Consider the following 25724-nt stretch of genomic DNA (forward strand, 5'->3'; position numbering starts at 1 on the left):
AGAGGATGGGAGGAGAAACAGTGCTAAAGATATTTATGGTCTGGATGTTGTGGCTAACACCTGATACCCAAACACTTGAGAGGCCGAGGCAGGAGGATCACCAACCAACATGGTCAGATCCTGTCCCTATTTAAATTATTTCTGTGAAGTGTGAGGCAAAGCCATCTGCTTAGAGAGAAGGATGCCAAGGGGACAAAGGAAGCTTGAGGAGGAAGAAAGTTGAAAAATCATAATTTAAGAGTGTGAGCAGTGGTGGGCTACAGCAGGGAAATACAGTAGAATTGCTAGGCAGGCTTGAGGGCTTGTTTGAAATGTGTGGACCTCACCTTAAAGGAAGAGAAATCACTTTCAACTTTCCAGCAATATTCAGATGGTTTTTTTTTTTTTTTTGGTTGTTGTTTTGTTGTTGCTCAGCTGGAGTGCAGGGGCGTGATACTGGCTCACTGCAACCTCTGCCTCCTGGGTTCAAGCGATTCTCCTGTCTCAGCTTCCTGAGTAGCTGAGATTACAGGTGCCCACCACCATGCCTGGATAATTTTGTATTTTTAGGAAAGATGGTTTTTCCCATATTGGCCAGGCTGGTCTCAAACTCTTGGCCTTAAGTGATCTGCCCATCTCAGCCTCCCAAAGTGCTGGGATTACAGACATGAGCCACCTTGCCCAGCCAATGTTCAGATGTTCTGATGCAAAAAAGGTAGGGGTAAAGGGGTTATGGGCTTTCGTAAGGGAGTTTGTATAATACTCATTACTAAGCTGGGTCAGGAGGGAAGTGAGCATGAGGGGGAAAATAAATGTGAAAATCTGGCGGGGACAAAGGTTTGCAGACCTTGATGAGGCTGAAGAAATAATGAGGTTGAGGAAATGCTTTTGTGGTGATACTATGGTAAGTGGGTTACAGTCAGATTTGAGATCTTTTGTGACTGTGATTTCTTTTCTCTTTTCTTTTCTTTTTTGGAGACTGGGTCTCACTCTGTTGCCCAGGCTGGAGTGCAGTGGCGCAAACACAGTTTACTGCAGCCTCAACCTCCTGGGCTGAAGAGGTTCTCCCACCTCAGCCTTCCAAGTAGCTGGAACCACAGGTACGTGCCACCATGCCTGGCTAATTTTAAAACAATCTTTATGGAAATGGGGTCTTGCCATGTTGCCCAGGCTGGTCTCAAACTCCTGGGCTCAGTCTCCCAAAGTGTTAGGATTACAGATATGAACCACCATGCCTAGCCAGTGTGATTGTGATTTCTGAGATAGTGCAGTTAAGGGCGAGAACAGGCCAGGGTAAGACCACAGGAGTGGGAACCGGGGAGAGGGGAAGGAAACTCAGTGGTAGGGAAGAAATCAGTGAGAAGTCAGTAAGATTTCCGGTGGATTATGCTTATGGGTACTGAAGTCCTAAAGAAAGTGTGGAAGGGCAGATGGAGGTAAGTTCATGAGAGCAAAAAAAGGAGTGGCAGTTTCAAAAATATGACAGTATGAACTTCAAGGGGGTTAGGGTCTTTAAAAGAGGATGAGAGGAGAAACAGTGCTAAAGGTATTTATGGTCTGGATGTTGTGGCTAACACCTGATACCCAAACACTTGGGAGGCCAAGGCAGGAGGATCACCAACCAACATGGTGAGATCCTGTCCCTATTTAAATTATGAAGTTATTATTATTATTATTTTTTGGATATGAGGGTCTCCCTCTGTTGTCCAGGTTGGAATGCAGGGTGCAATCACGGCTCACCGCAGCCTCAATCTCCTGGGCTGAAGGAATCTTCCTGCCTCAGCCTCCTGTGTAGCTGGGACCAGTGGCATGTGCCACCATGCCTATTTGATTTTTTTTATTTTTTTATTTTTTTTTGAGACGGAGTCTCGCTCTGTCGCCCGGGCTGGAGTGCAGTGGCCGGATCTCAGCTCACTGTAAGCTCCGCCTCCCGGGTTCACACCATTCTCCTGCCTCAGCCTCCCGAGTAGCTGGGACTACAGGCGTCTGCCACCTCGCCCGGCTAGTTTTTTGTATTTTTTAGTAGAGACGGGGTTTCACCGTGTTAGCCAGGATGGTCTCGATTTCCTGACCTTGTGATCCGCCCATCTCGGCCTCCCAAAATGCTGGGATTACAGGCTTGAGCCACCGCGCCCGGCCTTGATTTTCTTTATAGAGATGGGATCTCACTTTGTCACCTGCGCTGGTCTCGAACTCCTAGGTTTAAGCAATACTCTCAGTTAGGCTTCCAAAGCGCTGGGATTACAGGAATGCCTGGCCAAAAAAATTTAAAATAAAAAAAATTTACAGTGCCTGTCTACCAATTCACAACCCCTTGTAGATGACCATGTTTAACGCCATGTGCCTCCGTGCTCATAGCAATAGCTAATGGATCTAGGGGTGGGATCTGAGCAATGGGCAGCCAATCTGTGGAGTGACCTGTCCAATGAATGAACTTTCCTTTATGCTTGGCCTCCATCCCTTGGCATCCAAGAGGGACACCACCTTTTCTTGGTCATGTTCCTGCCTCACGGGTCATTCCTTCTCAGTCTTCCTGCTGGTTCCTCTTTATCTTCATGACCTCTTCTCTCTACATTCACCTACGAAGTGAGTTCATCAAGATGTCTGTGCTTTCAAATATCTTTAAATGCCATTTACTAGCTGGCAGTTCTCGTAAGTTTATCACAGCTCTAACTTCTTCCCCCAAATCCAGACTTCCATATCTAATTACTTACTTGACATCTCCATTTATTTATTTTTATTTTTTGAGATGGAGTATCACTCTGTCACCCGACCTGGAGTGCAGTGGCGCAATCTCTGCTCACTGCATCCTCCACCTCTGGGTTCAAGCAATTCTCTTGCCTCAGCCTCCTGAGTAGCTGGGATTACAGGCATGTGCCACCATGCCCAGGTAATTTTGGTATTTTTAGTAGAGACAGGGTTTCACCATGTTGACCAGGCTGGTTTCAAACACCTCAAGTGATCTACCCGCCTCCCCAAAGTGCTAGAATTACAGATGTGAGCCACCACGCCCACTTGACATCTCCATTTAAATCTCCAGTAGGAGGCTGGGCACAGTGGCTCATGTCTCTAATCCCAGAACTTTGGGAGGCCAAGGCGGGGTCAGGAGTTCAAGACCAGCCTGGCCAACATGGTGAAACCCTGTCAAAAATCGGCTGGGTGTGGTGGCACACGCCTATAGTCCCAGCTACCTGGGAGGCTGAGGTAGGAGAATTGCTTGAATCCAGGAGATGGAGGCTGCAGTGAGCCAAGACTGCACCACTGCACTCCAGCCTGGGCGACAGAGTGAGACTCCATCTCAAAAACAAAAAACAAAAAAAACTCCAATAGGCATCTCAAACATTAACTTGCTCCCTCTTATCCACAACCCTCCCCTTGGAAAAACCCTGCTCCTCCTACAGTCTTCCCCAGATCAATAAATGGCAAATCCGTCCAGTGTTAAGCCAAAAATCTTAGTACCAGGCAAAACTATGGAGTAAAAAGATCAGTGGTTGCCAGGAGCTAGGGGGCAGAGGGATGAAGAGGTGGAACACAGGGGATTTTTAGGGCAGTGAAAATATTCCGTATGATGGTTCTAATGGTGGCTTGATGTAATTATCCGCTTGTCCAAACTCATAGAGTGTATAACAGAGTGAACCCTAATGTAAACTATTGGGTGATCATGATGTATGAATGCAGTTAATTAAGTGCAACAGATGTACCACTCTAGTGGGGAATGGGGACAATTCAGGGAGGCTCTGCATATGTAGGGCAGGGATATGTGGATTATCTCTGTATCTTCCTCTCAATTTTGTTGTGAATCTAAAACTGCTCTAAAAAACAAAGTCTTGGCTGGGTGCTGTGGCTCATGCCTGTAATCCCAGCACTTTAGGAGGCTGAGGTGGGAGGACTGCTTAAGCCCAGGAGTTCGAGACTAGCCTGGGTAACAGTGCGACTCAGTCTCTACAAAAAAATTAGCTGAGCAGGGTGATGCACGCCTGTAGTCCCAGCTACTCAGGGGGCTGAGGTGGGAGGATCACCTGAGCCTGGGGGTGTTGAGGCTGCAGTGAGCTATGATTGCACCACTGCACTCCAGTCTGGGCAACAGAACTGAGACACTGTCTCAAAACAAACAAACAAAAAGACAAAGTCTTTTTATAAGAAAAAAAAAAAATCTTAGCATCATCCTTGATTCCTTTCTTCTCATGCCTACCACCAATACATCAGGAAATGTCTAGAATACTATCTACTTCTTGCCATCTCCAATGCTACTACCCTAGTCCAAGCCAGCTTCATCTCTCTGCTGTGTGACCATGGGCAAGCTCCTTACCTTTTCAGGCTTCTGTCATGATTAAATGACTTATTATCTGTAAGGTGCTTAACAGTGTTCATCACATAGGATGCGCCATATCAGTGCTTTTTATATAAATAAATATCCTCAATATAGAAATGTCTTTCTAAGGCCCTAGTCCCCCTACAGTCCATTCAGAACACAGCAGCCTCATGATCCTTTCAAAGCCTAGGTCAGATCTTGCCATGGCTCTGCCCTTCAGCTCCTGCTCGACTTAGGCTAGCCACATTGGCTTCCTGTCTGTCCCTTGAAAACACACCAGTGCTGATCCAGCACAGTCCCACCTTCAGGGTTTTTACCCTTGCTGCTCCTTGTGCCTCTGCTATCCACAAGGCTTGCTCCCTCCTTCCCTTCAGCTATATGATCAAATATTGCTAAGTTAGGCCTTGCCTGCTTACCTATTTGCTTGCTTGAATTTTTCTCATTATCTCTAATCACTACCCGACACTGTGTTACTATTATTATTTTATTTTGAGACAGAGTCTCACTCTCTGCAAGCTCACTGCAAGCTCCGCCTCCGGGTTCACGCCATTCTCCTGCCTCAGCCTCCCAAGTAGCTGGGACTACAGGCGCCCGCCACCACGCCCGGCTAATTTTTTGTATTTTTAGTAGAGACAGGGTTTAGCCCTGTTAGCCAGGATGGTCTTGATCTCCCGAACTCATGATCCGCCCACATTGGCCTCCCAAAGTGCTGGGATTACAGGCGTGAGCCACCGCGCTAATTTTTGTATTTTTAGTAGAGACGGGGTTTCCCCATGTTGGCCAGGCTGGTCTCGAACTCCGGACTTTAAGCGATTGCCCACCTCGGCCTCCCAGAGTGCTGGGATTACAGGCGTAAAGCCATTGTGCCTGGCCTGGGACACTGTATTGGCCTGGTGGCCGATTGTCTCCCTGACAACACTCAAGCTCCACAACAATGTGGGTTGTTTTGCTCATTGCTGTATTTCCAGAGCCTAGCACAGTGTTTGGCACATAGCAGATGCTCAATAAATATTTACTGCGTGTGTCATTCTCTTCTTTGAATTCCTGTAATACTCATCCAATACCATTCTTGCGAGACTTACCCATATGCTTTTTCTGCCAGTGGCTACCTGTGAAAGGTTTTACTTGTTATGAGCTCCCTGAGGACAGGGCCTGGCTCAGGGAAACAATTGCTGTCATCTGTACTGTTTACCATGCCCTCACAGATCGCTTAATTTGATTTAACCAAAGCAAACAGGCCACAGAGGGCAGATATTAGCAATCCAGGTTTCCTGCCACCTAGACTAAGCTCAACAAATATTTTTATTGAGAGAGAGAGATTGGGAGAGAGAAACTTGAGTCACTTTGTGGAGAGAGGAAGCCCTTCTGGGCAAATGGAATGGTTCTCTGTAGCACATCCAACAGTACTCATAACGGCTAGCATTTGTTGAACTTAATTTTCTTTTTCTTTCTTTCTTTTTTTTTTTTGATACAGAGTCTTGCTCTGTCGCCAGGCTGGGGTGCCGTGGCGCGATTTCGGCTCACTGCAACCTCTGCCCCCCGGGGTTCATGCGATTCTCCTGCCTCAGCCTCCCGAGTAGCTGGGGCTACAGGTCGGCACCACCACGCCCAGCTAATTTTTGTATTTTTAGTAGAAACCGGGTTTCACCATGTTGGCCAGGATGGTCTCAATCTTTTGACCTCGGCCCCCCTCGGCCTCCCAAAGTGCTGGCATTACAGGCATGAACCACCGCGCCCGGCCTGTTGAACTTAATTTTCTAATCTCTACCTGTGTCATCCTCACAGCTACTCTGTCTGCAACTATACGGGCAGGGATCTTTATGTCTTATTCATCTGTTATCTTCCGGTGCCTAAACAAGGCCTGGTACATAGTAGGTGTTGAATAAATGATGTCAGCCCGAGGCTCCTCAATTCCTGCCCGGGCTCAGGTGCAGCGCGGCGCTCCAGGTTCCGCCCTAGCGAGCGGCAGCGCTGGGCTCCGGACCGGCTCCCAGCGCGCTCCCTCCGTGCTGGGCTGGGCCGGGCCGGGCCGGTCCGCGCTCGGCGGCAGTTCCGGGTGCGCCGCAGGAGTGAGCGCGTGCACGGGGTGGGGCGCAGAGGGCCGGTCGCCTCACAGCCCCGGTGCCTTCCGCATCCCCGCCCGCCGGGACTGTGGGGCGCGGTTCCCTCGCCGCCACCCGCTGCTGCAGGCCCAGAGTAGGGTACTAGGCATCCAAAAGCGAGGAGAGACCTCCCGCCCCGGCCCCGTACCCCGGACCCGGGCCCCCCGGCAGGCGAGCCGCGCCGCTCCCCGCCCCGCCGCGCAGACCCCGCCCCCGCACCCCGTCGGTGCCCGCCTCCAGCGCAGCTCTCCATACTTGGCGATCGCCGCAGCCCCGCGCGCTCATTGGCCGCAAGCTGGCGGCGTGGGGGCGGGCCCGGGCCGGGCCGGGGCGGGGAAGGAAGGTGGCGGCGGCCCGGCGCGGGGGGAGGGGGGCGCTGACCCGGATGTTCACTCCTGGGCACCCGGGGAAGTGGAAGCGCCGGGCCCTGCTGCGGGGGGGAGAGCCACTGACGCCGGGACCGGGACCGCCGCCGCCGCCGCCACCATGGTAAAGGCCGCACAGCTCCCTCCCCAGCCCGGGGGCCCCTCCGGAGCTCGCGTCCCCCTCCCCTTGCCCATCCGTGGCCCGGGACTGGTGGCTTCCCGGGGTGGGGGAGGGGCGGGGTCCCGGACCCTGGGTGGACCCGGTCCCTCCCCGCCCAGGAGGGTGCCGCCGGCGCGGACGACTTGGGTGGCAGTGACCCTGTCCCCGCTCCCAGCCCTCGCCACAAGCTGGAGTCCCACTCACCACCTCTGTGTCCAGGCTGGTCTCTCCCATAGCCCAGGCTAGACCCTCCCTCCCGAACCGTGGCCCCAGCCAGGCACCCCCCCGGGTGACCCTGGCGTGGGCCCCCTTCCTCCCCCCGTCTAGGGCTAGGTCTGCTTTCCCCCGTCTCTCCCGCCCAGGCTAGGCCGTCGTTTCTCCCTGCCATGGCCCAGGCTAGGCCGCTGCCTCCCTCCCTCCCTTGCCTTCTCCATGGCCTCAGGCTGGACCCCCGTCAGCCCCTCCTGCAGCGGCCTAGGTTTGCTTCCCCTCTTCTCCGTGGCCTCATTCTGAATCTTCTCATCCCCCTGTGATCTTAAATCTGGACCTCCTTTCCTCCGCCTATGGCCCCGCCTGGACCTCACTGCCCCCTCCCCACCATGATCTCTTTCCCTACCATGATCCCCTTCCCTGGACTTCTCGTCACTCCTAGCGTAACCTGCGTCAGCCCCGCTCGGTCTCCGCCCTGACCCTCTCACCAGGTTCCTGACCCTCTCACCAGAGTCCTGTCTCCTGCCCCGTGCACGACCCAGGGTCCCCTTCCTTGTACCTGGGGCGCGCCTTCTTTGCAGCCTTCGGGAAGCGAGGGGAGCTCTCCAGCTGGGATGGGGTGGTCCCGATGCTGTGCCTTCTCAGTTGCCCCTTCTAGGGAGGCCGCTTGGGATCCAGCGAGGGAAGGGCGGGCATCGGTGTGCCCAGAAGGCAGCGCGCTGCGCTGCGGGCCCTTCTCGAGGCCGCCGCCGTGAGTGCTGTGCTTGCGAAGCGTCCTGCAGGGCGGGCCGGGGTCCGCGGCGCCCAGGCCTGAGTGGGAGCTGAGGGCTGAGGGTGGGTGGCCCACAGGACAAGGATGAACGCACAATCGCCCTTGTGAGGCCATGGCCTTAGGGGGCCACCAGGCCCAGGATCCAGCATATGGCCTGGACACTATGCACCTGAGCAGGCGCAGCCTCCCCTTCCCTCTGAACTGTCAGCTTGTAAGGGTTGGAACTGCTGATTATGGAAGTCCCTCGGATCAGGTGAGCAGAACTCCGAGGGAGAGTGCTGGCTCCACTCGCAGTGTTTGTTTTGGTAAAGAAGGCAGATGCTCTCCAGACTTTTGAGGAACCTGGGGCTTCACATAGGCCCTCACGGATAGACCTGCACTCCTGCCACTTGACCCTTCCGCAGGACAGGCCCAGCACTTAGGTTGGAAGGGCCAGAGAACTTCTTCCTGACGGGGTCAAGGGATTTCTGGAGCATGTTTGTATGTGGACTTTGGGCCTCAAAGTGTTTTGAGGACCCTGGTTCCTTGTTTAGTCAAGGGATGTTGCTGCTGAAGGAGGGTGAGGAGTTGAGATGAGTTAAGCTTTCTTTTGATGCCTTCCTGTATGCTGATTAAAAACATGGGCAATGCCACTTTTAAGGCCTTCGGATTTCTCCAGTAACGTTGGCTGAATACTCCTTGTTTGGGGAGGTCTTGTTTTGGCCCCAGATCTGGGTGGCATACGACTTCTCCAGGGCAGTGTTTGGTGAGGACTTTGAAAGTGGGCTGAAGTTTCGTGAGTGTGCGCTGAAGTATGCGGCAGGAAGCGGTGATTCGCGCCAGGTGATGGGAATGTGCCCCAGTCCCCCAGGAGGAGCACATGACACCTGAGGCTTCTTAGGAGTCTTGTACTCGGCTCTCATCTGAAAAGACTGGAGAGGGTGGAGGAACTGTCTGTCTGCCAGTCACTGTGGTGTGCTTCACCTGTACAAGCTGGTTTCATCCACATGAAGCCCTTCTGGGGCCGTCCCCATTTGATAGATGAGGCAGCTGAGGCTCAGGAGGTGGAGTGACTTCTTCCAGGTGGAGTGACTTATTCAAGGTGTTGCCCAGCCAGTGGAGGAACCACCGTCGGTCAGTGGAAGCCCATCTGGCAGGCTCTAAACTGTTATTCCCATTGTACCAAGCTGCTTATATGTCAGGAGGTTTAATGACACGGTTTGAAAAACATAGAATGGGATATTCAAACATGGCAAGGGGGGAGGAGCAGTATTTATTGCCCATGGTTTGTATTTAAATCCTTTGCATAGAAAATCATGTTATAGTGAAATAGCTGTATGGTGGTACAGGCATATTTAGCATGGGTCAGAATGAGCTTCTGGAGGGCAGAGATTTTTGTCTTGTGTTTTCCACAGCTGTAGCCGTGGGGCCTAGAACGGCATCTGGCATTGGAAGAAACCGCTTGGAATGTTCTCTTTGGGATGTGTCTGTGTCCGTGAACTTACCTGCTTGGATTTCATATTCATTCTCCCAGTCACTTGTTCTTAGTATCCCTTAGGCTTGTAATTTCTGACTGCTTATTGTTAGGTTTTTCCCCTATTTGAATACTCTGACCATCAAGCCAGTGTAGATGGTTGGGGTAGGACAGAAGTGGTGGTGTGAGGTTGCATTGAAGGCAAATGAAATCAGATCACTGTGTTTTTCATTTTCAGTAGATTCGATGGTAGAGAATACAGCTAGATCTCTGTTACCCATTGAGGGAAATAGTGGCTTGAGAATCTAAAAAGCATTTGACTTTGGAGTGAATTCCATGATTTTTGTTGGCATGAGTTTCTCCTTCCCAGTTAAAATGCATAGGCAAATGGAATTTATTTGCGTTCCCTTAGCAGGTAATAATCTTACCACTGCTTGAGGGCTGTACAATTTCAGAGCACTGTTCCTTACGCAGCTCCAGCTTCTGACTTGGGAATTATTCTTAGTTATGATGATGGTGAGGCTTTTAGCAGGAAGGGGGACTAGGGAGGCCCCCTCAGGAATCGCTGCTCCAGCTCACAGATGGTTTTGCCTGGCAGGAGCTGATGGGAACTTGGTATTGTTACAAGGTGAAACAACATAGTTGACATTAATGTCTCTTGGTGTGGATAAGATACATTGTTCAACTCACATCCCTCATGTCTGTCTATACAGCCCTGTTCATTTGAGCCCACCTGGCCTCTTTTTGGTGGCATGCTTATAAAAAGTAGCCAGTGGGCCGGGCGCGGTGGCTCACGCCTGTAATCCCAGCACTTTGGGAGGCCGAGACGGGCGGATCACAAGGTCAGGAGATCGAGACCATGGTGAAACCCCGTCTCTACTAAAAATACAAAAAATTAGCCGGGCGCGGTGGCGGGCGCCTGTAGTCCCAGCTACTCAGGAGGCTGAGGCAGGAGGATGGCGTGAACCCGGGAGGCGGAGCTTGCAGTGAGCCGAGATCGCGCCACTGCACTCCAGCCTGGGCGACAGAGCAAGACTCCGTCTCAAAAAAAAAAAAAAAAAAAAAAAAAAAGTAGCCAGTGATCAATGGCTTGAGATTAAGGAAATGATAAGCCATGCCTTTGAAAGCGGATACTCATATTTATAACCCCAACGTCCTATACTTTTACATTCCATTCCATCAGTCGGGGAACAGGACATATGACTGACCACAGGGAAATGGTGACAGGGCAGGTGCCTCACCCATTAGAAGCCTGTCCTCCAGGCTGGGAAAGGCTTATTGTTAGGCAAATACTGAGGCATGTTGTGGGGTACCTGAAGCTACAGGATAATGTTAATTCAGCTTTTTGTGTATCAAGTGCCTGCTCTGTGCTGTTTATGTGCGGAGGATGCAAGACAGGCAAGGATCTCTGCCCTCACAGCTCACATTGTTGAGGGGTGGGCATATCACTGTTACCTAAAGTTTAAGGGGGAAAGAGCCTTGTTCAGTGTAACAGCAGGCACATCTGCTTGAGCTATGGCAGGAAACTGAAGAGAAAGTTGGGGCTTATGCCAGGCTCCACTCCAAGGCCTTTTGGGGTGTGCCTGCTCTTGTGTCTGCCATTGGGTGGAGTTGAATTGCACGTGCACGCAGTCCGCTCGCTCCTTTGCACAGCCAAGGCTTTCTGGGGTCCCAAAATGAAACCTTACAGTAGCGTGGAAGTCCAGCCTCTCCAGTCTGGGTAGCTTTGTCCAGCATGTCCAACCTGGGTAGCTGAGGGACCTGACCCAGAAACATGACTTAGGTTATAGCCCAGCCCCTGTTTTACTCATAAGAGTGAGAGCTTGAGTGACCAGTGTGAGCAGCAGGCCTGGGATTCGGATCCACATCAGCCTGACTCACTGTGTTGGACCCCACTCACTGTGTTTTCCAGAAGCAGTGAGCAGAGGGTCCCATAAATGCAGAATCTTGTCCCATTTCCCCTTGCAGCAGATCCACCAGTGAGGGTGCAGTGTGGAATTCCAGGGGGTGCAACTGCAAGATCACCTATAATGGGACCAGCTAGAGCCATGCCATTTCCAGACCTAGGCTTTCACAGATTCACGTCTCAGTGGAAGGAAGGGGAGGCTTAATGGTTATGGAGCATCAGCCATGTGCTATACACTCTGTTAGAACGGTTCTCACCACAGCCTGACAAGGTAGGTTCAACTTTAGGCTGGAGGCAGCATAGTATGAGTTAGGAGCCAGACTGCCTTAGGATAACGGTATCTCTGCATAAGGTTGTAATGACGGTTAAGTAGGATCTGTCAAGTGCATCCAGTAGCATCTGGCACATGATGTTATAAACATTAACTATCGTTATTATCACCGTTTTCCAAAAGTGTGCAAAGGGGTTTATGGTTAGTCCCTGTCTAGCTACTAAGTGGAGGAATTGGGTTTTCCGACCCCAGAGCAAACCATTTTTCTCCACTCCGTACTGCCTACTGATGGCTGCTTTGGAGTTTGCCTGGCTCTGGGCTGTGCCTTGAATGGACAACTCCCCTAATAGAGCCTGGGGCTGTTTTCTCCGCTGAAGACAAGCTCGCTGTGAGCTGGGCACCATGTGTTGCCAGAGCTTCATGCTATATGTCAGGCCCAAATGCCTTGTCTGTGCCAGTGGAACCCCCTGTGACTGGAGGGTTCTTGCCCTATTCCAGGCTTGGAAGAAGAGAGACAGGGCTGGGGACAGAGCGTATGAGCTCTGTGAGAGCAGGGACCTTGTCTGTTTGGTTCCCTCTGAGTACCCCACACCTTGCACTGGCCACCTGGCACTTAGTGAACACCAGCTACATAAACGCTGAGTGAGAGCTGAGAGGCGGCTGCCTGCTCCACAGAACATGATGTCTGCAGTTGGGCACATCTGGAGTTGAGTCCTGTCTGCCACTCAGTACGTGACTGTCAGTGAGGCTGCTAATTCCTTCGGTCTCTGTTTTCCTGGTCCGTAGCATGAAGATAACATTTTATGGGGTTGGGGGGTAGGGGTGAAATTTGTAGTGTACTTACTCTAGTGCTTGGCACACAGTAGCTATGGTTGTTGCTTGTCTTATTCTGCATACCACAGAGTAAGGGACACAAATAGAAGCCATCATCCCTGTCCTCTAATCCAGGATGGGGAGGCAGGATGTGTCCAAAAAGCCAAGTGCAGCAGGAAGGAAGTAGTACTAGAAAAGACTTAATCAGGGACCCATGGGTGCTGTGGTCTGCCCATCCCTGCAGGCCTGGCTTGCATTTCCCCATCCTCCATGCAGCCCTGCAGACCACTCCAGCCCACGGTCGGCTTGGGGGCTGGGTAAGGAAGCCCGGGAAGAGCGTGCTCAGGCAGAGAGAACGGGGTGGGGTATGGTCAAGGGGACTGGCACAAAAACTGAGGTCAGGGGGTGTGGTCAGACAAGGAGTAGATGCGAGCCCATGGGGTGCCTCAGTCTCAGGAGTGAGTTGTAGAGTGCCTGAGTTGCTAAGCTAAGGAGTTTGCATTTGATCTGGGACAGTGTGGAGCCAGTGAAATTTTTGACAGGGCGGGTAGAAATTCGAGGAGGCTGGCAGAGCAGTGGTATTTTAGGAAGAGTCCTCTGGCTGTGCGTGCAGTAGGCCTGGGGAGGTGAAAGAGATGGGAGAGAGGCCTTCACAAGCATCAGCCTGTGAGCTTATGAGGGTCTTGGCCACTGTGCAGCTGTGGGCATGGAAAGGAAGGGATGGTGGAAGGAAATAAAGGCAGAGTGAGACGGAATGATTTACCACCTCTGGGGCTGAGGGGGTCTGCCCCAGAGCTGTCTCATGTAGGCGTTCTGATTGGACAGTTTATCATTGATACACAGCTATTTCAGGTCAGTTTAAATCCTGGATAGTGGTGTCTGCAAAGCCTTGAGATCCTATTAACAACTGAATGGGGATTTCAGTCTGGTTAGCCCAGTGATCCATCCAGCCAGCAACTCCGTGACTGCAGGTGGCACCAAGTTCAGCCTGATGCACACAGCGTTAGGTTCTGGTGCCTAAGACACCAGTCTGCCGAGGGAGATGGTGGGGTGATGGCCTCTGTGTGGCAGCTGTGGGAATAACAGGAGCTAGTTCTTTTTGTTTGTTTGTTTGATACAGAGTCTCGCTCTGTTGCCCAGGGTAGAGTACAGTGGCATGATCTCGGTTCACTGCAACCTCCTCAAGGAGGTTCAATTCCCAGACTCAAGGAATTCTCCTGCCTCAGCCTCCCAAGTAGCTGGAACTATAGGTGCGTGCCACTGCGCCCGGCTACTTTTTGTATTTTTAGTAGAGACGGGGTTTCACCGTGTTGGCCAGGCTGGTCTCGAACGCCTGGCCTCATGATCTGCCTGCCTCGGCCTCCCAAAGTGCTGGGGATTACAGGCATGAACCACTGTACCTGGCCAGGAGATAGTTTTGACTGATGACTTTTTAATATTCCAGCCAGCCCTACGAGGCAGATTATCATGTCATCCTCATTATGCAGGTGAGGAAACCAAGGCCCACCTGGCAGTCCTGGCACTGGGCTGTGCTGCCTGTAGTGATTTTCTCCATCAGGTCATTCATTCCGTGGATGCTTGCTAAGCAGTCAGGTAGACCTGATAGAATATGCCATCTGAGTCTTAAGGTTAAATGGAGGAAGCGGGTGGAAGCAAGTGTGTCCAAAGTTCTGAAAGACTCAGGAGTGAGTGCAGAACCAGCGTGGGGAGGCTCACAGCATCAGACAGGCAGGGAGGCCGCTTGCCTGCGTTTTCCCATGCTTCCTCCTGCGGTCACCCCACGTTTCTGACATCTCTGAACGCCTGTGAACAGGAAGCTTTGCCTACAACTTTCTAGTGTTAGGTTTCCAGTCATGTAGTCCTGTGTCATGTAAGGCAACAACCCTGGTGATTGCCATTCACCTGGCATGGAGCGATGATTGTGAGGACTGAGCGAATTCCTGTGTGGAAAGTGTAGACAATGCCTGGCACATTGTGAGTGCAGTACGAGTGTTATCTCCTATTGTTGTGGTTATTCTATTAACATGGATGGATGATAGGTGGTGTTTCATTTAACTTCCCAACCAGCCTGGAAGGCAGGTGCTGGTTCCTTCTTCTGAGACTCCAAGATGTAGAGTCCCTTGCCCAAGGAAAGCAGTCTTAGGGGGTTCAGTCTGTTTAAACACCAAACTGCTGAAAACAGCAGCCCAGTGTTTCTGGTCTCAAGAGCCCTCACCACGTTGCAGGTTGCGAGCAGTTGTTACCACCGGCTCAGACCCTGCACTTTTCCACCCTCTGCTTCAACTGCTCTGTGCAGCTTCCTCTTCTAGTGCTGAACTCAGCAGGACCCTCCTGAGTTAGACTCGGTATCTTATTTAGCAGTGTTTGGGCGTGCTGTTTCAGAGCCCTCTGTAAGTGGATTCAGGCATCGTATTTACCAGATATATACGATAGATATACCTGGTAAAATAGAAAGGTAAGCCAGGTGCTGTGGTGTGTGTCAGTGGTCCCAGCTACTCAGGAGGCTGAGGTGGGAGGATTGCTTGGGCGATCGCTTGGGAGTTCGAGGCCAGCCTGGGCAACATAGTAAGACCCCTGTCTTTCTTTCAAAGAAAGGTTATGAAATGATGCTTTTGCATTGCACCCTATATGCTGGAGCTTCCAATTAGAATTCAGCCAGTGGCATTTTCCGGTGGTACCCGTGCCCTTTTCCCTTCTCAGTTGCAGCAGTGATTGGCAGGTAGAGTGTTGCTACTGAAGGCTTCTCCGTCATGAGGCTTTGGCCCTGGTGGGCTGTCGTTGGTTTCACACAAGTGGGCTCCCTGCATTACAGTTTTGCGCTCAGAAACTGGAAGGAGGAGTCTTAATCCACCACATCCTTCTGGTGTGAAAAGTCGAAGACCCTGAAGAACTCAGACTCCAAAAGAGCAGTGGCCAGGCTTGGCTGTTCAGTTCCTCTGCTGAGAATTTCCGATGTGAGCTGTTGTTGTGTTCTCAGTGTATACCCTCCAGACACCTCCTATCCTGAAATCTCTTCTGGGCAACGGGGTGGTGTGGATTCCTGGTTGTCCTGAGATTCGAGACCTCGTTCAAGCAGAGAGGGTGGGCTAGGGTGTGGTTAAGCAGAGTCCATTCTTGGTCTTGGGGAGCGCACTCGTAGCGCAGGCATTAGGGGATGCCATGAAATGAAGGATGCCTTCACTCTGTAGGCTGGTATTGAGTGTTCACTCACAGAGCGGCCCCTCCCTTCTGCCAGTATCTACCGGATGCCCACAGTCATTATCTGTATTCTCTCAACACCAACCCTGTGAGGTCTGTTTCCTCATTTTGCAGATAAGGAAACTGGAGCTCAGAGAGGTGTAGTAACTTGCTAAAGGGCCCCCAGCTAGTTAATGGGAGTTGCCATGGAGGTCCAGGTCCACCCCACTCGGGAACACGTGCTGATGGAATTCCGCTCTTCTGCCTCTCCGGCACCGGCCTATGGGGGTGCTTATTTTTTTTTTTTTTTTTTTTTTTTTTGAGACGGAGTCTTGCTTTGTCGCCCGGTCTGGAGTGCAGTGGCCGGATCTCAGCTCACTGCAAGCTCCGCCTCCCGGGTTTACGCCATTCTCCTGCCTCAGCCTCCCGAGTAGCTGGGACTACAGGCGCCCGCCACCTCGCCCGGCTAGTTTTTTGTATTTTTAGTAGAGACGGGGTTTCACCGTGTTAGCCAGGATGGTCTCGATCTCCTGACCTCGTGATCCGCCCGTCTCGGCCTCCCAAAGTGCTGGGATTACAGGCTTGAGCCACCGCGCCCGGCCTGGGGGTGCTTATTTTATAGATGAGGAATCCGGGCCCGAGAGGTTCCCCTGTATGATGTCTAGCCACAGTAGCTGAAGAAGTCTGAGTTTTGTTTTGGAGGTTTTTTTCAGTTCCACTTGTTGAAATGCAAGGAGATGGAACTTCGTGAACCGGAATCTGTTTTCCAAAAGGTAGCCACTCAGCTGCAAGGGTGAGATAGTCTTAGCCTAGCGTCGACCACTGTGCGGCTTGGCCTCCTGGGCAGGACAGTTCTTTGTGCGGTAGTTTCAGTGTCCCTGGCTCCTCCTGCCTGTGACGTGAGTGGCAGCGACACATCTTAATCATTGTGACAGCCCTCCACGGGGACTGTTGGGTGACAAACCTTGCAAGGATCCTTTGGCTTTTTCCTGTGAAGCCCCATCCCAGCCCTGGACACCATGTACGGTGTAAGATGCAGGGATTCTGAGGGGAAAGACAAAATTGGCCTGTTTGATTGATTGAGACAGGGTCTCACTGTGTCACCCAGGTTGGAGTGCAGTGGTTCCATCTTGTCTCACTGTAGCCTCGACCTCCTCGGCTCAAGCAGTGCTCCCCCTTCAGCCTCTCATGTAGCTGGGATCACAGGCGTGTGCCACAGTGCCTGTCTGTCTGTCTGTCTGTCTATCTATCTATCTATCTATCTATCTACTTATTTTTTAGAGACAGAGTCTTACTTTGTAGCCCAGGCTGGTCTCGAACTTGAGAGTTCAAGGGATCCTCCCTCCTTGACCTTCCAAAATGCTGAGATTATGGGCATGAAGCCACCATGCCTGGCCAAAATTGACCTGTTTTAGTAGTTACCTGAGCTCAGGCAGGTTGAGTTGGTTACCCTTGTTCTGCCTGATAAGTTTGTTTCTTATCCTTAGGAGGGAAGATGAAAAATCCTGGCTGTCAGTCTTAGGGGTGCTGAAACAATGTTACACACTGGCCCTGACACAGCCAGTGCTCTACAGGTATTAGATGAATGACTGAATGTCCAGTAAGTCCTTAATAAGTGTAAGTAGGCCGGGCGCGGTGGCTCACGCCTGTAATCCTAGCACTTTGGGAGGCCGAGACGGGCGGATCACGAGGTCAGGAGATCGAGACCATCCTGGCTAACGCGGTGAAACCCCTTCTCTACTAAAAAAAATTAAAAAACTAGCCAGGCGAGGTGGCGGGCGCCTGTAGTCCCAGCTACTTGGGAGGCTGAGGCAGGAGAATGGCGTAAACCCGGGAGGCGGAGCTTGCAGTGAGCTGAGATCCGGCCACTGCACTCCAGCCTGGGTGACAGAGGGAGACTCTGTCTCAAAAAAAAAAAAAAAAAAAAAGTGTAAGTATCTGTCCCTCCATTAGGTTGCCATTTTCCTAGGTGAAAAAAGGTTGAATTATCAGCCTTTCGTGTGGTTCAACCTAATATAGACTCAACACTGGGGCTGGGCAATTCCACTGTGAACTAGACAACGTCCAGATCTCTGGGCCTGAGCTCTTGGCCAAGGCTGGCTTCTCCTAGGGCCTACTCAGTTTTCAGTGTCAGGCTCTCAGTCGAGAACAGAGGAGCCGAGCGGAATCTGCCCCCGAGATGGGGCAGCGCTCTCTTGAGGGGTTCTGCTGCTCAGGACTGCCCCAGTGGTGCTGGCCTTGTCAGGGTTGGACCGTCGTGGGAGCAGTGATCCTAAAAGCGGCTGACATTTACTGAAGGCTCTGTACATGGTGGGTGCTGAGCGCTTGGCCCGAAGTCTCACGGGTAGCTTTCTTGGAGTTTCTGCGTGATCTCAGGCAGTCATGATTCCTAGTCCAGGGCCAGCGAAGGGCAGACTCTGGAGCCAGAGAGACTGACTTCAGGTCCAAGCCGTATAGACCGGGGCAGTTCCCTTCACTCTGTGCCTCCATCTCCTTGTCTAAGAAGTAATGAGCATAAAACTAAGTATTTCTGATAGATTTTATGAGGATTAAATGAGTTAATACATGTAAAGCTGGGCAACATTAACCACAACATGATGTTATAATCAGTGACATGGACTCGTAGTGTGTTATTAGAGCCGAAAGGATCTTCGCATGTGGACACTCCCTTTGCTTTGTGTTGGGAGCTTGGACTTAGTGTGGACGCCTGATCTCCTGCTTCCTCCATAGGTCCCTGCAGGTCCTTGTCAGTTCTGGGCCTCGCAGACCATGCACCTGCCTCTCCGTGAACAAGTTATTTGAATTGGTGCTTTTGTTTCAGGTGATAATACAAGTCACTCTTCTGGAAAACAACTTAATTTTTTTCTTTCTCTGGGTGTAAGTGGCCCACCCAGGCGTGCCAGTTACATTTGGTACCCAGTGCCTTTGAGGCAGCCAAAGTATGGTGCCTTTGGATGCTCCTTGTCACCACCACAACCCTGCAACAGGTACTGTTTATTTTCTGGTCCATTCTCTCCTCTTGTGAAGGTGGCAGGTCTTCATAGGCACTCTCAACTTCTGCTAACCCATTTGCATTGGTAAACTGCCCTGTACTTACGAGCTGCCCTGCCTTGGGGTTTGAGATTTCATTTTAAGGGCAGGTGTTTGATTCTAAGGCATGTGAAGTGTCGAGGTTTAGGTTTAAGGAGGGGGCAAGATAAAGGAATGCAGGAAGAAAAATAGGGCTTGTTGGAAGGCAGCCTGGGGTAGTAGAGTGAAAGGAGCCCCCCAGATCCACACCCCACTGTGGCTACTTATGAACTGTGTGGGCTTGAACCTAGTCACTTCATGTCTCAGCCTCAACTTCCTGAGCAGCAAAATGGAAATACTATTGTTCTCTTTACAGGGTTGTCAAGAGGATAAAGTTAGAATACTGTGAATAGGGCCGGGTGTGGTAGTTCACGCCTGTGATCCCAGCTCTTTGGGAGGTTGAGGCGGGTGGATTGCTTGAGCCAGGAGTTCAAGACCAGCCCGGGTAATGGCTAAATCCTGTCTCTACAAAAAATACAAAAATTAGCCAAATATGGTGGCACAAGCCTGTAGTCCTAGCTACTTGGGAGGCTGAGGTGGGAGGATCGTTTGAGCCTGGGAGGTAGAAGTTGCAGTAAGATGAGATCACACCACCACCCTCCAGCCTGGGTGACGGAGTGAGACCCTGTCTCAAAAAAACAAAAAGAGAATGTACATAAAATGCTATAACTTAGTCCTCCCATGTGGACATTTAATACAGGTTTGTGATTGTCCATAGGAATTCCATCATTTGTCATACTATTAACACCATTGGATTGGGTCTAAAAATCTCTCTTTTTTTTTTTTGAGACAGAGTTTCATTCTCTTTGCCCAGGCTGGAGTGCAATGGCGCAGTCTCAGCTCACTGCAACCTCCACCTTCTGGGGTTCAAGTGATTCTCCTGCCTCAGCCTCCCGAGTAGCTGGGATTACAGGCACGTGCCATTATGCCCGGCTGATTTTTGTAATTTTAGCAGAGACAGGGTTTTGCCATGTTGGGCAGGCTGGTCTCGAACTCCTGACCTCCGGTGATCCACTCTCCTCGGCCTCCCAAAGTGCTGGGATTACAGGTGTGAGCCACCGTGCCCAGCCAGGTCTAAAAAGCTCTGTGCTGAAGGATTCTGTAAATCTAAAATGCAAGTCATAGTGATGACACTAAGGAGAGATCATGACTTTCAGGCCCTAGGATGCTTGCCCTTGGGCTGCTCCTTTCAGCTGGTCAGGCCTTTGCACTTCTGCTTATGGGGGTTATCATGCAAGGGGACTTGGATTAGGCTGGCCTCTGAACCTTGTGGGTACTATTTTATGCCATCACTACCATAGCCTTGGCATGCCCACATTTTGCAGATGTGGATATGGAGGACTTGAGAAGTTAAAACATACCTTGTATAACGTCACACAGCTAGGAAGGGGCAGAGATGGCCTTCCAAGCCATTCCTTTCAGATTCTAAAACTTGTCCCAGGCCGGGCGCGGTGGCTCAAGCCTGTAATCCCAGCACTTTGGGAGGCCGAGACGGGCGGATCACGAGGTCAGGAGATCGAGACCTTCCTGGCTAACACGGTGAAACCCCATCTCTACTAAAAATACAAAAACTAGCCGGGCGAGGTGGCGGGCGCCTGTAGTCCCAGCTACTCGGGAGGCTGAGGCAGGAGAATGGCGTAAACCCGGGAGGCGGAGCTTGCAGTGAGCTGAGATCTGGCCACTGCACTCCAGTCCGGGTGACAGAGCGAGACCCCGCCTCAAAAAATAAATAAATAAATAAATAAATAAATAAAACTTGTCCCTCACAGACACCATGGAGTCTGATCCAAGGATGTCATTTTCATGTGCGGGGGAAAGTGCTTTATGTTGGTGATTGTAACAGATGTTCTTTAGAGTTTTTTAAACTTCTGCAGCTGAAAGTGGAATAGTTATTAGGTGGCTGCCTCAGCTTTGCTTTGATGACTTGGAACCCATCTTAAAATGGGGGAAGAATGAAAGCACAGTAGTTGCCGCTCTTCATTTAAAGGGAGCTTCATTCTCTACATAGTGACTTCTAATCAGTAGTCAGGGTCCGGAATCACCTTTGAGTCCCTGAGTACTGCATAGTCCTGCCCCTCACTTCCCTTTCTCCTCCTCATCTCTGCACACATCTAGGTAGACTCTGGAATAATGGAGCATAGTATGAGGATAAAGCTGTCATTGACTAAGCTGGTGTTCACACTCAGGACCAGCTGGTACCATGCCCTGGCTGTGTTACACCTGCAGCCAGGGACGAACAGAGACCAGTCTGCTGGCCTGCCTACGTAACCGACAGGTTATTAGTTCATACCTCAAGGGTTTGAGCCACCCAGAGGTGTTGAAAGAGATCCCTAACCTCAGAGGGTTTAGAGCTGTAGGCTGTAGATGGCAACACTTCCCCGCAAGATGAGTAGGGTCTCCGTGTCCTCAGTTCATGAGTTCATGACAAGCTCTTTTACTTTTTCATCTTACATTGCACTAGGTGATATTCCTGGGAAACAGGCTTTGCATTTTCTTTTTTTCTTTCTTTTTTTTTTTTTTTGAGACGGAGTCTCGCTCTGTCGCCCAGGCTGGAGTGTTGTGGCCGGATCTCAGCTCACTGCAAGCTCCGCCTCCCGGGTTCACGCCATTCTCCTGCCTCAGCCTCCCGAGTATCTGGGACTACAGGCGCCTGCCACCTCGCCCGGCTAATTTTTTATATTTTTTAGTAGAGATGGGGTTTCACCGTGTTAGCCAGGAGGTCTCCATCTCCTGACCTCGTGATCCGCCCGTCTCGGCCTCCCAAAGTGCTGGGATTACAGGCTTGAGCCACCGTGCCCGGCCGCATTTTCTTAAACACTGATTTCTTGTGTCCTTCCTCTAGTAACTTTATCCAGAGGCGTTTATCAACCTTGTGACTAGAATACCCTTGTCCTTTTGCCTACCGTAGAACTGGTTTTCCCTGTGTGCTGATGGTCCATGGTTTCTGAGCTTTCTGTATTCCAGATGGAGAGCACGTAGGAGAATCCTGGGAATTTCCTCCAGGATCCTGCTTTTATCTTGGTTACATACTATCTGTTAGATGCATATTGGTTGCTGAGAAAGCATTTCTTGACATAACAGACAAGAACTGGTTGCCGTGATTCCAACGAAGGGCCCTCCCATCATGTGACTAATTGTCAGAACGTGGACATGTAAATACTGTGAGTATGGGATCCTCAGCCCACCACCCTTGGGCGATGTGCTCCGAGTGCTTCGAGAGGCTTGACTCTTACTCCAGCGTCAGTTGGAGGCATTGGGTTAACTGATAAAATTCCCGCTTGAATTTCATTACATGTCAGAATCTAAAGGGAAACAAATGGGGAAAGAGGGATTTCCAAGCCTTAGGTGATGGGTCTCGTTTTGGAAGAAGTATCATCATCCCCCCCTTTTTCCATAGTTTCGATTTCTGCAATTTCAGTCACCCGCCATCAACCCCCATCCAGTATTTTGAAAAGAACACCACATTCACATAGCTTTTATTATGGTAAGAATTGTTCTATGTTATCAGTTATTGATAATAACTGTGTCTGGTTTATGAATTAAACATCATAGGTATGCATGTGTAGGGAAAAACATAGTATATATAGGGTTTGGTACTATCCAAGGTTTCAGGCATCCACTGGGGGCCTTGGAAGGTATCCCCCGAGGATAAAGGGGGGGATCACTATGCAAGCACCTCACACCTCAGCCTTAGCATTCAGCAGGCCTCAGAGCTAGGAAGGCAGGCCAGGTGGTGGCATTGGTTCTCGTGCACTTCACCTAGTCCTCTGCATGCACCATTCCGTTTCCTTCCCAGCATCCTTCTAAGCATGGGATCCTGTGAATGTAGGCCTTTATGTAAATTAAGAATGATACAAATTTAGACTTTATGTAAATTGCTAATAAGTGGCAGAGTCAGGACTTGAACCCGGTTGCTCTGACTTTAAAGTCTTTGCCCTCAGTCTCTGTTGTGTCATGGAATTCTACTGTCCACAGGGGTTTGGGGCTTGACCGAGGTCCCACAGTAAGCCACTGGAGCACTGGGATTAGGTCCTGTGTCTAACACTCTAGAATCTGGATTCTATATTCTTAAGTGACTCTTTTCTACCACATAAACTTAGGCCTGTTTCAAAGCTCATCTTTGAACATGCCTCTCTGGTGATGCGTGGAAAGACCGCGTTTTCCAAATAGCACATTGTGAGAGAGCTTCGTGTGATTGGGTTGACCGGTCAGAATGCCAATGGCCTGAGTTCAAGAAGAAATCTAAGGAAAGGTCTGGATTCAAGTCCAGGTCCCTTTGATCTGTAGGTCATGTTGTGTTGTGGGGTACGTAGGGACAGGAATCGTACTAACAAGACACTGGAGAAAGTGGTTGTCCAACAGTTGGTAAAAAACGGTGGCACGTCTATGCAATGGACTATTTTTTTTTGGCAACAGTGTCTCATGCTGTTGCTTAGGCTATGCAGTGCAGTGGTGTGATCCCAGCTGACTGCAGCCTCCACCTTCCGGGCTTGAGCAATCCTCTAGCCTCAGCCTCCTGAGTAGCTGGGACTGCAGATGTGCTCTATTACACCCAGCAATCTTTGTATGTTTTGTAGAGACGGGGTTTTGCCATGTTGCCCAGTCTGATCTCAAACTCCTATGCTTAAGCCACAATGGAATGGAATGCAGCCATTAAAATGTGACATGTGAAGACGGTGTCGTAGTTTGGAAGATGTGCTAGTGTTGAGTGATGCACAGTAGTCCGTCTGTCCCGGTCTCGTGGTTCTGCGGAAAAGTCCCCCCCACCCCCTGCCGCCTGGGTGCTTGTGGAGATTACAGAAGCGTACAATTTGCAGGCCCTTTACTGTACTCTGTGTTACTTGCAGTGGGCATGTGTGTGTGTGTGTGTGTGTCTGTGTGTATTATTTTTCTCCTTTTGAGTGTCTTCCTTCCTTGAGATAAGTCCCCAGGAGGGAGAGTGTAGAGTGTTTTTTCTCTCCGCACTTTCTTCCAGTCACTTTGCTCTGACAAATGCTCTCTCGGTGGCCGCCGCCTCACTGCCTGTCCCCAGAGCCCTCTGAGCTGACTCATCCTCCCTGCCTAGCAGGCTTCACTTCACTTCCTCAATCTCCCTGTTCTGGCCAAGTTGAGAGGACTCCCTTCCTGCAAAAATGTGTTGTTCTAAGGTTAATTCATGGTTTTTGCCATCTTGATTTCTATGCCAGAACTGTTATTTATTAACTTTTTCTTTAAGTTTCTTCACTTTTTAACTTAAAATATTTAGGAAGGAAACTTTGTCCTTACCATGAATGAAAAACAATATCAATTGCCGTATATAGAAAGTACATGCTGGCCAGGCGCGGTGGCTCAAGCCTGTAATCCCAGCACTTTGGGAGGCTGAGACGGGCGGATCACTAGGTCAGGAGATCGAGACCATCCTGGCTAACATGGTGAAACCCTGTCTCTACTAAAAAAAAAATACAAAAAACTAGCCGGGCGAGGTGGCAGGCGTCTGTAGTCCCAGCTACTCGGGAGGCTGAGGCAGGAGAATGGCGTAAACCCGGGAGGCGGAGCTTGTAGTGAGCTGAGATCCGGCCACTGCACAACAGCCTGGACAAAGCAAGACTCCATCTCAAAAAAAAAAAAAAAAAAAAAAAGTACACGCTGAAATAAACATAGAGTCATCTACTGCTATAAAAGATGTTCATCTGTAGACCACCCACAATCCTCTGGTGACCATCAGTTCATGGCGCGTTCCTGCCTCTGGCCACAGCTCATGGCTCCCCCTTCCCTGCCTGTTCCCTCCTGCCTGTGTCTTTCCCTCTTGCCTTTCAGGGCTTGGCTCCATCTTGTCTTCGCCACCAAGCTTCCTTTGGCTACTGCTGGCCTTCGTACCCGTCTCCCTGTCTATTCATTCAAAGAGACATTGATTAATATTGTGTGCCCTGCTTGAGGGTGGGCATGAAAAGGTACCTGCCATCGCTACAGGGAGACCATTGGCGGGGACCAGTCAGACAGACGGATGGACTTATAGAATGGAAGATAATTACTGTCAGGGGCTGTGTCTGAGCACAGCTGTGCATTGAAGGAGACGTCTGACTGAGAAATTCAAGGCATGGGTTCCACGGGACCGACTTTGTTGAAGCGGAGGTGAGAGGGCTCATTTGCCAGGAGGAGGAGAGGTGGGCCCAGAGACATGGCAGGCAGAGAGATGGCATGTGCTGACTCAGAGGCCCAGGAGGGCATGGTGGGTGCTGGGGAACCAACTAATTTAAACTCGGAGGAGCCAGAAGAGTGAGGGGTGGGAGAGCATTCAAAGCAGCTGAGTGGGAGGCAGGCCATGCTGAGAAGGAAGTCCTGGGTGGAAGGAGGCTCTGATTTACCCTCTTCTATTTCAGCATGCTCTCCTGCCCTGCCCTGCCCTGCCCTTCCCCGCCCTGCTGCGCCCTGCCCTGCTCCACCCTGCCCTGCCACAGAGCTGATACCTCAGAGTTTATCATTGACTTCCTTTTCACGACTCCACCCCCAACCCCCATGTATCATCATTCCCTGAGCGCCACCTAGGTGCCAGGCCTTGGGGACCCGAGCTAGTGAAAGGCCCACAGCCTAGTGGAGTGGGGTGGATGGGGCTCGGTTGAATGTGAGCACCAGTGGCAAGAGACCCCTCTCCCCACCGGGAGGGAGCCCTTTGTAACCTGATAGTATCATTAAATAAAAGTTTATTGTGTTTTTTGTTTTGTTATAAAACCAGCATGTTTATTATGGAAAAGTTTGAAAATATTGAAAAGAGGGAAGAAACAAAAGTCTTTCATAATCTTAGCTTGCCAGCAGCACTGTTAACCTTTCAATATATTGTTTCAGCGTCTTTGGAGTTCGTATTGTCAGTGCCCAGCCCCCTTTTTTAGGAGATGGGGTCTCCCTCTGTCACCCAGGCTGGAGTGCAGTGGCTCAATCATAGCCCACAGCAGCCTTGAACTCCTGGGCTCAAGGGATCCTCCTGCCTCAGCCTCTCAAAGTGTTGGGATTACAGAGGTGAGCCACTGCGCCTGGCCGAGGGCTCCATTCTTAGGCTCTGCAGGGGTGTAATGGGCACAGCTCTTGAGAGCTCTGCAGCCCTGCAGTGTTTTCAAGCTCTAGTTCCCAGCATCTGATGCTGGTGTGGAAACAGGTGTCG

At 50.8% G+C, this 25724-nt stretch overlaps 1 protein-coding gene across 6 annotated transcripts in view; it reads left to right on the top strand.

The window, feature by feature from the left end:
* Positions 1–6683: 6683 nt before the first annotated feature.
* CAPZB (capping actin protein of muscle Z-line subunit beta) overlaps positions 6684–25724 on the top strand; it is a 151597-nt gene continuing 132556 nt past the window's right edge. For 3 of the 6 annotated variants that reach the window (XM_033228069.1, XM_033228070.1, XM_033228072.1), the window contains exon 1: positions 6684–6882. In XM_033228069.1, coding sequence (XP_033083960.1) covers positions 6880–6882 — 3 coding nt within the window. In that variant the 5' untranslated portion in view covers positions 6684–6879. Of the gene's footprint in view, positions 6883–7094; positions 8154–25724 lie in introns of those variants that run through there. The other 3 variants (XM_033228067.1, XM_033228068.1, XM_033228071.1) reach the window with 1 other exon arrangement.

This window comes from Trachypithecus francoisi, unplaced genomic scaffold, assembly GCF_009764315.1.
Source record: "Trachypithecus francoisi isolate TF-2019V2 unplaced genomic scaffold, Tfra_2.0 Lachesis_group12, whole genome shotgun sequence".
Taxonomy (NCBI): domain Eukaryota; kingdom Metazoa; phylum Chordata; class Mammalia; order Primates; family Cercopithecidae; genus Trachypithecus; species Trachypithecus francoisi.